Raw genomic sequence first — 18,489 nt, 5'->3', positions numbered from 1 at the left:
GCTACTCTGATAATCATGAGCAACGGGGCTGTACCCCACTACTCTGATAATCACGAGCAACGGGGCTGTACCCCGCTACTTTGATAATCATGAGCAACGGGGCTGTACCCCACTACTCTGATAATCATGAGCAACGGGGCTGTACCCCACTACTCTGATAATCACAAGTAACAGGGCTGTACCCCCCTCTGCTGATAATCACAAGTAACAGGGCTGTACCTCGCTACTCTGATAATCACAAGTAACAGGGCTGTACCCCCCTCTGCTGATAATCACAAGTAACAGGGCTGTACCTCGCTACTCTGATAATCACGAGCAACGGGGCTGTACCCCGCTACTCTGATAATCACGAGCAACGGGGCTGTACCCCACTACTCTGATAATCATGCGCAACAGGGCTGTACTTAATGCGTTCTTTTAGGATCAGTAGTGAGGCAAAGCCGCGGGACACCAGGAGTAACAGGCTCTGGTTGTTAGAGTCTGAGTCCAGTATACCCTGATTGCCCCTGGACTCCTGAAAACGTTCCCACAATAACATATCATACCATAGCTTAACGTAACATACAATAAGATAGCATTACATCCCATCCAATCACATACCATAACATAACCTCACATAGCATCACATCGCAAAACATAACATCACAAACAAAAGCAACACATTACACATAATAACATAACATCAGATAACATAGCTTCACACCACATCACACACAGGCAGCATATATCATTGAGCCAGATAGCCAAGAGAGCCAGGTTGCAGACAACACCGACGGCGCCAGGGGTTGAACAGTTCCACCTCCAGTATTCACGTTTAACTCTTCCAATAATTCTGTTCTTATGACAATCAAATACAACTTTAAGGTCGATCTGCTCTAGGCTTTCAGACTCACGTTCAATGCAGCACAAACATCAAGATGAGAGTCAATAGACCAATCCCCCTTATTTGATAGCAAGACGCAGGGCGTAGCTTGAACCTGCCCCACAGGCCTTGCACTGCTGAAGGGCATCGCCCCTTCCCTCTCAAACCCAGATCCAGCTGTGCGGATCCAGGGGCAGAGGCTAGCTGGTGCCAAGAGACCTCGGTGGTCATGTCGGGGGAAGCTGGTCCTATGTGATAGTCTAGCCACATGCGTGGTCTGGTCTGGGGTTCCGCCAGAACATTGACTACAAGATATTGTGGGACCAAAGCAGTGAGGCCTACACATCAAGGATCAAAACATTGTGTAGGTGAGTGTAGGTTTACTGCACAGCTTCACATATATGCAGCTTCGAGGTGCACAGATGTGGAGTTAGAAATTGTAAATCTACACCAACCTTTACAATATTTTGGAACTCAATATTTCGGTTTAGATATTTTGGCCCCATAATTTTTTGTCCTTGGTATTCTGACCCAGATGTTTGAGCCCTGGGTGTTCTGGCCCAGATGTTTGTGCCCTTGGTATCCTGACACAGATGTTTTTGCCCTTGGTATCCTGACAAAGATGTTATTTGCCCTTGATATCCTGACACAGATGTTTGTGCCCTTGATATCCTGACACAGATGTTTGTGCCCTTGTTATCCTGACACAGATGTTTTTGCCCTTGGTATCCTGACACAGATGTTTGTGCCCTTGGTATCCTGACACAGATGTTTTTGCCCTTGGTATCCTGACACAGATGTTTGTGCCCTTGGTATCCTGACACAGATGTTTTTGCCCTTGGTATCCTAACATAGATGTGTTTTCCCTTGGTATCCCGACATAGATGTTTTTGCCCTGGGTATCCTGACACAAAAGCTGGCCTACCTTGAGCACGGGTTGGATGGCAAAGTGAGACCATCTATCCTAAAACATCCCCTTGTCTGCTGTTATTGAGACCCTCGCCCCTAACACATCCCCTTGTCTGCTGTTATTGAGACCCTCAACCCTAAAACATCCCTTTGTCTGCTTTTATTGAAACCCTCACCCCTAAAACATCCCCTTGTCTGCTGTTATTGAAACCCTCACCCCTAAACCATCCCCTTGTCTGCTGGTATTGAAACCCTCACCCCTAAAACATCCCCTTGTCTGCTGTTATTGAACCTCACCCCTAAACATCCCCTTGTCTACTGGTATTGAAACCCTAACACCTAAAACATCCCCTTGTCTGCTGTTATTAAAACCCTCACCCCTAAAACATCCCATTGTCTGTTGTTATTGAAACCCTCACTCCTAAAAAATCCCTTTGTCTGCTGTTATTGAAAACCTCACCCCTAAACCATCCCCTTGTCTGCTGTTATTGAAACCCTCACCCCTAAACATCCCCTTGTCTACTGGTATTGAAACCCTAACACCTAAAACATCCCCTTGTCTGCTTTTATTGAAACCCTCACCCCTAAAACATCCCCTTGTCTGCTGTTATTGAAACCCTCACCCCTAAACCATCCCCTTGTCTGCTGGTATTGAAACCCTCACCCCTAAAACATCCCCGTGTCTGCTGTTATTGAACCTCACCCCTAAACATCCCCTTGTCTACTGGTATTGAAACCCTAACACCTAAAACATCCCCTTGTCTGCTGTTATTAAAACCCTCACCCCTAAAACATCCCATTGTCTGTTGTTATTGAAACCCTCACTCCTAAAAAATCCCTTTGTCTGCTGTTATTGAAAACCTCACCCCTAAACCATCCCCTTGTCTGCTGTTATTGAAACCCTCACCCCTAAACATCCCCTTGTCTACTGGTATTGAAACCCTAACACCTAAAACATCCCCTTGTCTGCTGTTATTGAACCCTCACCCCAAAACATCCCCTTGTCTGCTGTTATTAAAACCCTCACCCCTAAAACATCCCATTGTCTGCTGTTATTGAAACCCTCACCCCTAAAAAATCCCTTTGTCTGCTGGTATTAAGTGAGACCATCACCCCTAACACATCCCCTTGTCTGCTGGTATTTAAACCCTCACCCCTAAAACATCCCCTTGTCTGCTGGTATTGAAACCCTCACCCCTAAAACATCCCTTTGTCTGCTGTTTTTGAAACCCTCACCCCTAAACATCCCATTGTCTGCTGTTATTGAAACCCTCACCCCTAAAACATCCCTTTGTCTGCTGTTATTGAAACCCTCACCCCTAAATATCCCCTTGGCTGCTGTTATTAAAACCCTCACCCCTAAAACATCCCATTGTCTGCTGTTATTGAAACCCTCACCCGTAAAACATCCCTTTGTCTGCTGTAATTGAAACCCTCGCCCCTAAAACATCCCCTTGTCTGCTGTTATTGAAACCCTCACCCCTAAACATCCCCTTGTCTGCTGGTATTGAAACCCTAACCCCTAGAACATCCCCTTGCCTGCTGTTATTGAACCCTAACCCCTAAAACATCCCCTTGTCTGCTGTTATTGAAACCCTCACCCCTAAACATCCCCTTGTCTGCTGGTATTGAAACCCTAACCCCTAGAACATCCCCTTGCCTGCTGTTATTGAATCCTAACCCCTAAAACATCCCCTTGTCTGCTGGTATTGAAACCCTCACCCCTAAAACATCCCATTGTCTGCTGTTATTAAGTGAGACCATCACCCCTGAAACATCCCTCTGTCTGCTCTTATTGAGACCCTCACCCCTAAATCATCCCCTTGTCTGCTGTTATTGAAACCATCACCTCTAAAACATCCCTTTGTCTGCTGTTATTGAAACCCTCACCCCTAAAACACCCCTCTGTCTGCTGTTATTGAAACCCTCACCCCTAAAACATCCCTCTGTCTGCTGTTTTGAAACCATCACCCCTAAAACATCACTTTGTCTGCTGTTAAGTGAGGCCATCACCCTAAAATATCCCTTTGTCTGCTGTTATTGAAACCCTCACCCCTAAAACATCCCTCTGTCTGCTGTTATTGAAACCCTCACCCCTAAAACATCCCTCTGTCTGCTGTTTTGAAACCAGCACCCCTAAAACATCACTTTGTCTGCTGTTATTAAGTGAGGCCATCACCCTAAAATATCCCTTTGTCTGCTGTTATTGAAACCCTCACCCCTAAAACATCCCTTTGTCTGCTATTATTAAGTGAGACTATCACCCCTAAAACATCCCTTGTCTACTGGTATTAAGTGGGACCCAACACACTACTTCGTTTCTATTTTTTCTTGATAATCTAAAATTTCCTACCAAGCCTTACCATCAGATTAGCAGTAGAAACTGCTCGCCCTGGCTCGCCCTTTGGTCCACTAAGCACTGGCCTTGCTACCCTGATCTCAAGGTCATGAAGGCATCACCAGGAACAGGCATTACAGAGGATCCTGTGATGAGCCATGTGTACCTGCTTCCCTCGACAGATGTGAAGATGCTGATGTAGAGGACATAATGTGCGGAAAGGGCGGTCATGTGATATCATTGTGGGTCATAGGATGTGGGATGTCACTGTGGGTCATAGGATGTGTGATGTCACTGTGGGTCATAGGATGTGGGATGTCACTGTGGGTCATGAAATGTGTGATGTCATTGTGGGTCAAAGGATGTGGGATGTCACTGTGGGTCATAGGATGTGTGATGTCATTGTGGGTCATAGGATGTGGGATGTCACTGTGGGTCATAGGATGTGGGATGTCACTGTGGGTCATAGGATGTGGGATGTCACTGTGGGTCATAAAATGTGTGATGTCATTGTGGGTCATAGGATGTGTGATGCCACTGTGGGTCATAGGATGTGGGATGTTACTGTGGGTCATGAAATGTGTGATGTCATTGTGGGTCATAGGATGTGTGGCATCACTGTGGGTCATAGGATGTGTGATGTCACTGTGGGTCATAGGATGTGGGATGTCACTGTGGGTCATGAAATGTGTGATGTCATTGTGGGTCATAGGATGTGTGGCGTCACTGTGGGTCATATGATGTGTGATGTCATTGTGAGTCATAGGATGGGTGATGTCACTGTGGGTCATAGGATGTGTGATGTCACCGTGAGTTATAGGATTTTCGATGTCACTGTAGTTCATAGGATGTGTGAGGTCACAATGTGTCATAGGATGTGTGAGGTCACTGTGGGTCATAGGATGTGGGATGTTACTGTGGGTCATGAAATTTGTGATGTCATTGTGGGTCATAGGATGTGTGGCGTCACTGTGGGTCATAGGATGTGTGATGTCACTGTGGGTCATAGGATGTGGGATGTCACTGTGGGTCATGAAATGTGTGATGTCATTGTGGGTCATAGGATGTGTGGTGTCACTGTGGGTCATAGGATGTGTGATGTCACTGTGAGTGATAGGATGTGTGATGTCACTGTGGGTCATAGGATGTGTGATGTCACCATGAGTTATAGGATTTGCGTTGTCACTGTAGTTCATAGGATGTGTGATGTCACTGTGGGTCATAGGATGTGTGAGGTCACTGTGGCTCATAGGATGTGTGATGTCACTGGGTCACAAGATGTGTGATGTCACTGTGAGTCACAAGATGTGTGATGTCACTGTGAGTCATAGGATGTGTGATGTCACTGTGGGTCATAGGATGTGTGATGTCACCGTGACTTATAGGATTTGCGATGTCACTGTAGTTCGTAGGATGTGTGATGTCACTGTGGGTCATGACATGTGTGATGTGATTGTGGGTCATAGGATGTGTGGTGTCACTGTGGGTCATAAGATGTGTGATGTCACTGTGAGTCATAGGATGTGTGATGTCAGGCTATGAGAGCTCATACCGGAAGAGCCCGCCCCCGGTGCACTCACTCACCTGTGTGGTCCAGCGGGGAGTCTGCGTCTGACTGCACCTTCTCGGCCTCCCCCGGCTTCGACATTCTAATTTCTGCAGAAGAAGGATTGCGATGGACAGGGGAGGGCATGCATGGGGGTGAGCATGAGAGACAAATGGAGGAAGGGAGGGAGAGACAGATCGAAAGGGAAACACGAAGAGTGATGGAGACAGCGGGAGAGAGAGATAAGAGACTGATTAACTTTTATAGACATACAGTGCGGGAACATACTTCAGACATCTGTATCATGTTGGAGGAATAAAAGGATCGCAACTTTTATTCTGACATCAATGCAGATTATTCAGTTCCGTTCCAAACAAAATGCAGGTATCGCGGAAGGACTAAAAATCTCTGCTGTGCTATGCGGAGTTACGCAAGCGGTAGAGTGCGTCATTCACACCGCTCGCACAGATTTTTAGCGCCGGGTGTCTGTCCCGCACTGTAAAATCAGCGTGAAAGGCACTATTCGCAGCACAAAAGAGCACTTCTTTCTGCCGCTCAAGTTGATGTTCTACTCGAGCGGCAGCTTCCTCAACGTGAACGGAAGGTTTCTCACACAAACGGTAGCAGCCGTGCGCGACCGCTCGCATTGAGAAATCTCGCCAGGAGGTGGTCTGGAGTAAGATTTTCCTCCCTCGCATTCGTCAACTTGACGTGGGTGAGAACGAGTGTGGAAAAAACTCTGCGGAGTCGAGCTGAGTTTTCAGAACTCGGCACTCTGTGCGGAGAGGAAAACATTCCACAAACTCCGCAAGCGGAGTGGAATTTCAAGCCCAGGCCTAGTATGAGCACTCTGTCGTATTCAACGTCACACACAACAGCACCGCCTGGTATAGGACGAGATCAGACTTCAAATCAAACACTCTACAAATACATTTTCAGAGCGTATGGATTTCAGAGTTAAATTGTGAATTGACAGCAGGACTTCCGTGCAATTTATGTGAAATTCCTGTGGAAAAGTTGAGGTAAAAACACACATCTGTGCATATTTTGCCACATACATATTCTTTCTCATTTCTGCAGTATTTTACATGGTATATTTCGTATGGAAATCTAATTAATAGAACTTCAGCACATGCAGACCACATTGAAGACGTCATAACTCAGTGTGACGACATGTAACCCATATTGTACATTTGTGATGTCAACAGCAGTAGTGAATGGTGTTTGATGGTGTCATAAGCAAACGACCTGCCATCCTGTAATATTATCAGCAATATAATATAGTGTTATCAGTTGCGAAACACAGTAATATGGGATGGCATCTGTCATAAAACATAATGTGACGTCATGCTCACATCAGGGGTGCAACAGGTTCTACGGAGACAACGATGGGCCACCTGGGGACAACAGAAGGTGTTTAATGTCATAATGGACCGAGGCAGGCGAAGGGCATTATGGTAGGTGCCCAGAAGGCCTCTAGAAAGGGCTGAATATGGCCACAGGAGGTTCTTCGAGGGACTATGGAAGGTGCTCTTGAAATGAGGCACCAGCCTTTACCTCTTGAGGCACTGCCCACTGGAAGTGGAAGATGACCCTTGAGAAATGAAGAGAAGCTCGCGGGGCTGGTGAAAGTACTAAAGGGATGAAATAGCCTGTCTCTTAGGCTCTATAAATGATGCCCTCTTGGGTAGGGGAATGTGCCTCCTTGTAATGATGGAGGAGGCCTCTAGGAGCTATGAAAGATGCCTCCTCACGTAAGGGAAGGTGCCTAATGGGATGATGGAGGAGGCCTCTAGGAGCTATGAAAGATGCCTCCTCGGGTAAGGGAAGGTGCCTAATGGGATGATGGAGGAGGCCTCTAGGAGCTATGAAAGATGCCCCCTTGGGTAAGGGAAGGGGCCTTTTGGAGTGATGGAGGAGGCCTCTAGGAGCTATGAAAGACGCCTCCACGGGTAGGGGAAGGTGCCTCTTGGGATGATGGAGGTGGCGTCTTGGAGCTATGAAAGACGGAAAGATACCTCTTTGGGTGGAGAAGGTGCCTCTTGTGATGATGGAGGAGGCCTCTAGGAGCTATGAAAGATGCCTCCTTGGGTACGGGAAGGCGCCTCCTGGGATGAAGGAGGTGGCCTCTTGGGTGAACTGAGGGTGCCTCATAGAGCAATAGGATGTGCCAACTGGTGACTGTAAGTCTGTCTGCCTAGTGGGATGATGGAGGTGGGATCTTGGAGCTATGAAAGATGCCTCCTCGTGTAAGGGAAGGTGCCTGATGGGATGATGGAGGAGGCCTCTAGGAGCTATGAAAGATGCCTCCTCGGGTAAGGGAAGGTGCCGAATGGGATGATGGAGGAGGCCTCTAGGAGCTATGAAAGATGCCCCCTTGGGTAAGGGAAGGAGCCTTTTGGAATGATGGAGGAGGCCTCTAGGAGCTATGAAAGACACCTCCATGGGTAGGGAAAGGTGCCTCTTGGGATGATGGAGGTGGCGTCTTGGAGCTATGAAAGACGGAAAGATACCTCTTTGGGTGGGGAAGGTGCCTCTTGGGATGATGGCGGAGGCCTCTAGGAGCTATGAAAGATGCCTCCTTGGGTACGGGAATGCACCTCCTGTGATGAAGGAGGTGGTCTCTTGGAGCTATGAAAGATGCCTCCTTGGGTAAGGGAAGGTGCCTAATGGGATGATGGAGGAGGCCTCTAGGAGCTATGAAAGATGCCCCCTTGGGTAAGGGAAGGGGCCTTTTGGAGTGATGGAGGAGGCCTCTAGGAGCTATGAAAGACGCCTCCACGGGTAGGAGAAGGTGCCTCTTGGGATGATGGAGGTGGCGTCTTGGAGCTATGAAAGACGGAAAGATACCTCTTTGGGTGGGGAAGGTGCCTCTTGGGATGATGGCGGAGGCCTCTAGGAGCTATGAAAGATGCCTCCTTGGGTACGGGAAGGCGCCTCCTGGGATGAAGGAGGTGGTCTCTTGGAGCTATGAAAGATGCCTCCTTGGGTACGGGAAGGCGCCTCCTGGGATGAAGGAGGTGGCCTCTTGGAGCTATGAAAGATGCCTCCTTGGGTACGGGAAGGCGCCTCCTGGGATGAAGGAGGTGGCCTCTTGGAGCTATGAAAGATGCCTCCTTGGGTACGGGAAGGCGCCTCCTGGGATGAAGGAGGTGGCCTCTTGGAGCTATGAAAGATGCCTCCTTGGGTACAGGAAGGCGCCTCCTGGGATGAAGGAGGTGGCCTCTTGGAGCTATGAAAGATGCCTCCTTGGGTACAGGAAGGCGCCTCCTGGGATGAAGGAGGTGGCCTCTTGGAGCTATGAAAGATGCCTCCTTGGGTACAGGAAGGCGCCTCCTGGGATGAAGGAGGTGGCCTCTTGGGTGAACTGAGGGTGCCTCATAGAGCAATAGGATGTGCCAACTGGTGACTGTAAGTCTGTCTGCCTAGTGGGATGATGGAGGTGGGATCTTGGAGCTATGAAAGATGGAGAGATGCACCTTCAGTAGGGGAAGGTGTCTCTCGGGATGATGGCGGTGGCCTCTGGGGACAACTGAGGATGCCTCATAGACCGATGGCTTGCGCCTACTGCTGACCGTTAGTCTGTCTGCCTGATGGGATGATGGTAACTGGTGATGCTGGATGGACGAGGCCTCTTGGAGTGAATTATGACACCTTCCCTTCAGGTTGGCGTAAGTTGATGCAAGAGGTGTTGGGGTCAAGCTGGCGGGGTCAAGCTGTAGGGCAGCTTGACCCCGCCAGCTTGCCCTCTCTTGTACCCCTCCCCCCCTTGTCCTACTCTCGGTGCCAGGATCAGGATTCAGAACTTGCCCATGAGAAGTGGCTCATGATGGCGGTTTCATCCTCACTTCACAGGTGCTGACACCACAACACACCCGAGAAAGCGAGGCCTGGAAACAGTGACGAGTAGCACCACGTCCCACACGGGTGCACCACCGCCAGATGAGCCGGAACAGGCTGCCCGCCATCCCACCTGTTACTACCACTTCCGCTTCCGCGATCCTCCCTAAACCCTTCCTCCACGTGTCTGGAAGAGAAGGAAGTGTGCTCGGGACGGTTGTAAGGCACATCCTCTTGAGAACTGTCCAGAACAAACGAGGAAAGAAACTGAACAACACGGACAGCTGCGAGAAACTAGGGACGCCCAAACGGAAACAAAACACACCGCCGGCGAGGAGGCCGAGCAGGCTGATCCAAGAAGTGTCGAAGATAAAAAAAACGATGCAAAAACGACAGGACTACGCTAAGACAGCTAAAACAAACACCCAAGAGAGAAATAAACAAGCCTTCAAGAAACTGACAGACACATGAAGAACGAACAAAAAACAGTAATATACATGCACATGGGTAAGAAAATCAACACACAAAGATTAAACGAAAATCTACACAACCGCTGACACACCAGAAGTAAAACTACCCTGGAGGCACAAAAGAAACCGTTTAAATGAACAAGAACAAATCCCAGCGCAGATAAACAAGTATGTGCAGTCACTCTCGACCAGCAACAACATTAAAAACATGTGCAGAGGAAGATTGGAACTAAAGAGGCACCCACAGGTACAACAAAAATACCCATACATGGAGGGACAGCACGCGTATCCAGGCACAAAGGCGCAGCAGGAATAAACACAGACATCAGAGGTACAACAGACATTTACCAAGCACTCTTACAGGGCAGACACACAAACATACAGGAAAACAGCTAATATTAGCAAGAACGGGGGCAGGATTGAAGTATGCAAATGTGGAAACATGGAAGCAGGGCTGCGGCGGACGAACACACACAGCAGAAAAACAGAAATCAACCTGCACGAAGAAGCAACAGAAACGAACAAATACGGGAACACGGCAGAAATAGACACACAGACACACGGCAGAACTCAGCAAGGGCAGAGGCAGTGGAAACATTGTAGGAGCAGGGCATTGGTAACTATATCCTGAAGTGTGCACTTACACCATTGACTTCCATCGACACGGCCACCCCACATAACGTGATTGGTGCTGGAGAGGGTCCCATGTAGTGAGGGTGCACATTGTTGCACACCCACCCTACTACACAAGCATACAGAAACCAACATGCACAAAGACACGTGGGCGAGGAATCACATATGAAAACATACCCAGGCATACATCACACCGGCATGCAGTTACACACACATACACACACTCATGCACCCCCAAACATACACTCACACACACTTAACTAATGATGTAGCCATAATCACACACAGATACACATGCTCACGTAGACACAGTTACGCTCAGATTCCAAGACTGACACACATGCACCTACACTACAATGCATAACTACAAACAGTCATAATGCGCTCACTCGCACACCATCACACATGCACACATAAACACAGGCACACTCAGATTCCAAGAATGACACACATGCACCTACACTACAATGCATAACTACAAACAGTCATAATGCGCTCACTTGCATACCATCACACATGCACACATAAACACAGGCTCACTCAGATTCCAAAAATGACACAGATGGGCCCACACAACCATGGACAACTACAAACAGTCATAATGTGCTCACTCGCATACCATCACACATGCACACATAAACATAGGCACACTCAGATTCCAAGAATGACACAGATGGGCCCACACAACCATGGACAACTACAAACAGTCATAATGCGCTCACTCGCATACCATCACACATGCACACATAAACACAGGCACACTCAGATTCCAAGAATGACACACATGCACCTACACTACAATGCATAACTATAATGCGCTCACTCGCACACCATCACACATGCACACATAAACACAGGCACACTCAGATACCAAGAATGACACATATGCACCTACACTACAATGCATAACTACAAACAGTCATAATGCACTCACTCGCATACCATCACACATGCACACATAAACACAGGCTCACTCAGATTCCAAGAATGACACAGATGGGCCCACACAACCATGGACAACTACAAACAGTCATAATGCGCTCACTCGCATACCATCACACATGCACACATAAACACAGGCACACTCAGATTCCAAGAATGACACACATGCACCTACACTACAATGCATAACTATAATGCGCTCACTCGCACACCATCACACATGCACACATAAACACAGGCACACTCAGATACCAAGAATGACACATATGCACCTACACTACAATGCATAACTACAAACAGTCATAATGCACTCACTCGCATACCATCACACATGCACACATAAACACAGGCTCACTCAGATTCCAAGAATGACACAGATGGGCCCACACAACCATGGACAACTACAAACAGTCATAATGCGCTCACTCGCATACCATCACACATGCACACATAAACACAGGCACACTCAGATTCCAAGAATGACACAGCTGGGCCCACACAACCATGGACAACTACAAACATAATGTGCTCACACACACACACCATCACACATAGACACAGGCACACTCAGATTCCAAGATCGACACACATGTGCCCACACAACCGTGGAGAACTACAAACAGGCATAATGGTCTCACACAAACAACATCATACAGTCACACGTAGACACAAGCACACTCAGATTCTAAGACTGACACACGTGCGCCCACACAACTGTGGACAACTACAAACAGACATAATGTGCACGCACACACTAGCACACATGAAAACATACACAGGCACTAACATGCAAGAAAATTGAATTCTTTAGTTATCCGACAAGGAGACGGACACTGACATACGCCTGCAATTCAGCCTTTGATCATCAGAACCCGACACAAATGGTTACACAACAAAAGCTTACAAACTCACACACACAAACACACTCACCCCAAGCAGTCCTACTGACAGGCAGCTTCGCTCACAAGTGCCTTAACGTTCAGGAATGTGATTGGCTCAGAGCAGGCCTTGCTGCATTATGCCCAGGTGTAGATAGTGCGCATCACCCTTTCCAGTGGCGCCCCCTAGAGGAGGGATCTAGCTTCACATCTACCCCTCTGTTGAGCCCGCTGTTGCATTCAGAAGGGAGGCTCCAAGTGCCAGGAGAAGACAGGAGTTCTCAGAGTAAGTCTGCTCCAGGGTTTAAGAAGCCCCAGGCTGTTTCTGCCACACCCCCTAAGTCTTGGGGACCCCTTCATGGGGAGCTGCGTCTTCCATCCGCTCACGTGTCATCCAGGGCAAAAGTGTTTACATTTTGTGGCACTGTGTACTGACCCTTAACCACGGCGCCCCAGCTCTCCTTACAATACTATAGAATTGGAACCGAGGCTATTTTATTTCAATTATGTTTTTGTTTCTTGTTTTGTATACTGTCTTAACACTCCTTGGGTAAGTCTTCATTAAATAAAACATAGATTAAAATAAATACATATTATTTAAATGTTTTATATTTTGTAAAGCGCTTCGACTCCCCAGGGCTGTATGAAATATATGCCAGAAAGATACACAAAGCCTCTAGACATAGATACTGAAATGTTTCTAGACTATGTGTAGGTAAAAGCTCTGGAAGGTGGATTTAAAAAAACAAAAGCCTTCTCTTTCTTAAATGTATTCAAATTCATACTAATGTTTGAAGCAACCTGTTCTACACGAATGTAACTTGAGGCAATTTTTAACAAAATTCGAAACAGCATCATTTGGCAAACAATTCCAAAAATGTAAAAAAATATATTTTTCGTACGTTTTAAATAATTAAACACATTTCATATTTAAATTTCTAAAAAGTGTTTCAATATTTGAAGAAAAAAGTCCTACTTGTTAATTGATTGATTATAGGAATTTAAAAAAAGGAAAAATTGTGACTAATATCTTGTTATATTTGAAACTTCCCTTAATCAGACAGAAAGGCAGATAGAGACACTTTCACTTGGGTATAAGCACAGATACACACACTTGTGCATAGTTCAGCACATCAAAAGACACAAGGATGTGCACACTAACAGGCAGTTGTGTACACACACACACACTCACAACAATACACCAACAGTGTTAAGGCACCTACCCCTCTCAGGTGTGTTCCACCTCTACTGCTCTCTACCTTTGTCCTGAGGGGCTCTGGACCATGGCTTATAACCATCTCCAATTCCACGTAGTGGCAGCGGTGGGCATCAGCAGACACACGCTTTGTCATACCATTGGCACAGCCAATCACAGAGGTGTGAGGATGAGCTGGTGTCATGTGAAATTGCAGCCACCTGCACTGACCTCAGGGTCACAAGGAACCATAGGCAGGTAGAGGCAGGGGGCTTGAGAAGGTCCCGCTGGGTCAAGTAGGTCCTGAGGGCTTGAAGAAGTCTGTGGAGCCCGCAGGGGTCCCAGGGACTCGAGGAGGTCCTGGAGGCTTGAGGCAGGTCCAGGGACTCGAGGAGGGCCCAGAGGCACAAGGAGGTCCCCGGAGATCAAGAGATCCTAGAAGCACAAGGTGGTCCCAGGAATCCAAGAATGTCCCAAGGACTCAAGAAGATCCCAGAGGAACAAGGAGGTCCTGGAGGCATAAGGAGGTTCCGGGGATTCGAGAAGGTCGTGAGAGCTCGAGGCAGTCCCAGGGACTTCAGGAGGTCTCAGGGATTTAAGGAGGTCCTGGAAGCTCAAGGAGGTCGTGGAGGCTCAAGGAGAGCCCAGGAATTCAAGAAGGTCCTAGGGACTTCAGGAGGTCTCAGGGATTTAAGGAGGCACTGGAAGCTCAAGGAGGTCCTGGAGGCTCAAGGAGAGCCCAGGAATTCAAGAAGGTCCTAGAGACTTCAGGAGGTCTCAGGGATTTAAGGAGGCCCTGGAAGCTCAAGGAGGTCCTGGAGGCTCAAGGAGGTCGTGGAGGTTCAAGGAGAACCCAGGAATTCAAGAAGGTCCTAGGGACTTAAGGAGGTACCAGAGGCACAGGGAGGTGTTAGAGGAATGAGGAGGTCCTCGGAGCCCAAGGAGGTCCAAGGGACTCAAGGAGGTCCTCGAGGCTTGAGGCTGCTCCAGGGACTTGAGGAGGGCTCAGAGGCACAAGGAAGCCCCGAGGGATCAAGAGATCTTGTAGGCACAAGGAGGTTCTAAGAATTCAAGAAGGTACCAGGGACTGGAGAAGGTCCAAGAGGAACAAGGAGATCCTGGAGGCACAAGGAGGTTCCAGGGATTTGAGGAGGTCCCGGGACCCCGAGGCGGTCCCAATGACTTAAGGAGGTTCCAGGGAATTAAGGAAGTCCTGGAAGGTTTATGAGATCCAGAAAGCTCAAGGAGGTCCTGGGACCCCGAAGAAATCGCATGCAGACAGGGAGGTCATGGGAGCCTGAGGAGGTCCTGGGGAACACGAGGAAGTCCAGAGTGCCCAAGGAGGGCTGAGAGGCACTATAAGGTCCCGGTGGATCAAGGAGATCCTGGAGGCACAAGGAGGTTCCAGGGATTTGAGGAGGTCCTGGAAGGTTTAGGAGATCCAGAAAGCTCAAGGAGGTCCTAGGACCCCGAAGAAATCGCAGGCAGACAGGGAAGTCATGGGAGCCTGAGGAAGTCCTGGGGAACACAAGGAAGTCCAGAGTGCTCAAGGAGGGCCTAGAGGCACTATAAGGTCCCGGTGGATCAAGGAGGTCCTGGAGGCACAAGGATGTAGTGGGTTCCTGAGGAGGTCAAAGGAATTCAAGGAGGTCCCAGAAGAACAAGGAGGTGTTGGAGACTTAAGGAGGTCTTAGGGATTCAAGGAGGTCCTGGAGTCATGAAAAGGTCCTGGGAGCCTGAGGAGGTCCTGGGAGCCCGAGGATGTCCCAGGAACTCAAGGAGGTCCCAGAGGAACAAGGACGCCCTAAGTGCACAAACAGCTCTATTGGTGAGGAGGCATCTTGGAGGAAGTAGAGGCCCTATGGTCAGAAGGAGGTTACAGTTACTCAAGGTTTTGGAGTCCCAGGGAGTCTTAGATGGGTGAAGAGATCAACGAAAAACGGGGGTCCAGAAGCAGGAGTAGATCAAGGGCATTAGGGGGTTCTAGGAGACCATGAGGGTCTATGGCACAAGAAGGTCCTTAGAGCATAAAGATGACATAAGGCCATGAGGAGCATACAGGCAGCAGGACATCCTATGAGTATGAGCATGAGGAGGTCCTAGGGCTTGAGGGGCACCTGGTGGACAGGGCCATATGGATATACCTACGTTCCTGTGGAACCTTAGTGGTATCACAGTTAGCATGAGGTTAGGGAGATGTGGAGGAGATTTTCCCAGAGCCTCAAAGAGGTGCAGGGGTACAAGAAAGCTTTTGGTACAGAGCTCAAACACAGAGTACATATTTATCTATGATTTCCCCCGACACCATAGAGAAACGTGGGTGAAAGCATCATGTCCCTCTTCATGCATGACTCGTTTGCATTTTCAGACCTCATTTGCAGATTCTTGTGAATCAGCGTGGATTGCCTGAGCACACTGCGGCCCTCATTTATGGGATTTTGGCATAGGTCAGCGCAGCATGTCACCCTGCTGGACTGCCCTATGCCAAAGTGACAGGGCAGGAATACACTGTATTTATGCAGCACGATGCGTTCCCGTGCTTTTCCCCTGCACTGGCACCATTTTGGCAGCCTAGCTCCAACGTAGGCACGATGCCTCCGTTGCATGCAGGATTGTTTTTGTGCAGGAAGTGGCACCTTCCTGCACAGAACCAATCCTAAGAGATGTTATCCTCTTTATCACATCGGGCAATTCTCAGATGTGATAAAGTCTGCATCCCTAGACAAACTGGACAGGTTAAACCTGCTGAAATTTAACAGGGGACTCTCGGGATAAAACTTGCGAAAAGAGCAATTCTGACCCCTCTGCTCCTAGATTTTATACGGAATACCATTCTGGCGCCTTTGTAATCATTCTACAGGAATGCTGTGACATGCAGATAATGCCCTCTAGAAATGTGCATTGGGAGTTATTCTGCCCATAACAACTGTGCTGTGTAATCAATCCCCATAAGGAAAATAATGCCCTCAGGGAAAGGTGAGTCACGAAGAAAGACTTACATGAAATACTGTGCTACAAGAAATAATGCTAACCAAGAATACTGTACCATGAAAATAATGCCCATTAGAAATGTGCAGTGACAAACATTCCCATGCTAACAGCTGTGCTATGGATAATAATCTCAAGAAGGAAAGAAAGTCCACAAAAACAGCTGTCCCAGGAAAAAAGGCACACAAGAAATACTGTGCTATATCAAATACTGTTCACCAAGAATACTGCGCCATGAGAAATGGTGATCATTACAAGTGCAGCGCCCCCTGAAACACTGCCCATCAGGAAAGGCTGCTTTGAGATAGCCACTGGAGTGCTGTGCAACGAGAAACGCATCCCACTTAGAAATAGAGGGCCCGGCCAGACAGTGCCCTGAAAAACACTGAGCCAAGCGAGATTAAGCCTGTTACTAATACTGAACCAGGACAGTAATGGCCTTCCTGAATATGTACTCTTAAAACCTCTAGAAACTTTGCTTTATGAGAAAAACTTCGGTAAGCTTAAAGTTCATACAGTATTCCAGAAAGTATTTGTTAGAGATAATACCAAGAGAAATTTGAACTGCTGAATATTTCAAAGCAAATTGCTTCTAAACTGACCAACTTAATTTCTTTTCTATTAAGCGTTCATCGAAAAGAGTACTCAATTATTAGTATAACAAAATTGAATAAAAATGTAAACTGGACAACACTAAAAACAAAGAAGCCAAATGGGAGACATTTGATTACCAAAGTCTTAATACCAGTCGTCTAGTGGAATTATATATCAAACCAAAAACCATATGTAACAAGAACCAACCCTGCAGACAGTGAAAACAATATGCTTTTCTCTGTTATTAAGTCATAAAATGTCAGGTTTCAGTTGAAATTCATGGCAGTTGGTTCAAGAACTGTACGTTGCAGCGCCTATCTGGCAGCTCTTGGAAGTCTAGGCACAAACAGAAGACTTTAAGACTTTTTGAAGCTCAGGGATGCTTTCTAGTGTTCTATACATTAAGAAGGGACTAGTACATAGAGACTTAACCACCGTGGTAGTTCTCTGAAACTGAATTGTATTATTAAATTGCAGTTGGTGATTCTCTGCAGGGTGGGGGGGATATGATTACACACAGGAATATTCACTGTACTCCCGGCTCTGCATTCCATACCTGCTGGAGACTGTTCACTAGTTCCTTTGGTGGCCCCGCATGGGCACTGCTTGTTAGTTCTATGGTTAGCACTGCCCCGGCTCTGCATTCCTTATCCGCTGGAGTCAGTTCACTAGTTCCGTTGGTGGCCCCGCATGGGCACTGCTCACTAGTTCTATTGTAGGCACTGCCCCGGCTCTGCATTCCATACCTTCTGGAGTCTGTTCACTAGTTCCGTTGGTGGCCCCGCATGGACACTGCTTGCTAGTTCTATTGTAGGCACTGCCCCGGCTCTGCATTCCATACCTTCTGGAGTCAGTTCACTAGTTCCGTTGGTGGCCCCGCATGGACACTGCTTGCTAGTTCTATTGTTAGCACTGCCCCGGCTCCGCATTCCATACCTTCTGGAGTCCGTTGGGGGCCCCGCATGGACACTGCTTGCTAGTTCTATTGTTAGCACTGCCCCGGCTCCGCATTCCATACCTTCTGGAGTCCGTTGGGGGCCCCGCATGGACACTGCTTGCTAGTTCCATGGTTAGCACTGCCCGGCTCTGCAATCCATATCTTCTGGAGTCTGTTCACTAGTTCCTTTGGTGGCCCCGCATGGACAGTGCTTGTTAGTTCTATTGTTAGCACTGCCCCAGCTCTGCATTCCATACCTTCTGGAGTCAGTTCACTAGTTCCATTGGTGGCCCCGCATGGACACTGCTTGCTAGTTCTATTGTTAGCACTGCCCTGGCTGTGCATTCCATATCTTCT

At 47.9% G+C, this 18,489-nt stretch overlaps 1 protein-coding gene across 3 annotated transcripts in view; it reads right to left on the bottom strand.

Moving 5' to 3' along the window:
- The window catches only part of POU2F2 (POU class 2 homeobox 2), a 296,979-nt gene that overhangs the window by 89,796 nt on the left and 188,694 nt on the right, over positions 1 to 18,489 (bottom strand). For all 3 annotated transcript variants that reach the window (XM_085615591.1, XM_085615593.1, XM_085615592.1), the window contains exon 2: positions 5,694 to 5,765. In XM_085615591.1, coding sequence (XP_085471717.1) covers positions 5,694 to 5,765 — 72 coding nt within the window. The remainder of the gene's footprint in view (positions 1 to 5,693; positions 5,766 to 18,489) is intronic.

Source organism: Triturus cristatus, chromosome 7, assembly GCF_964204655.1.
Source record: "Triturus cristatus chromosome 7, aTriCri1.1, whole genome shotgun sequence".
Classification (NCBI taxonomy): Eukaryota; Metazoa; Chordata; class Amphibia; order Caudata; family Salamandridae; genus Triturus; species Triturus cristatus.
Note: the sequence above shows the minus strand (reverse complement) of the source record. Positions and strands in the feature narration are given on the sequence as shown.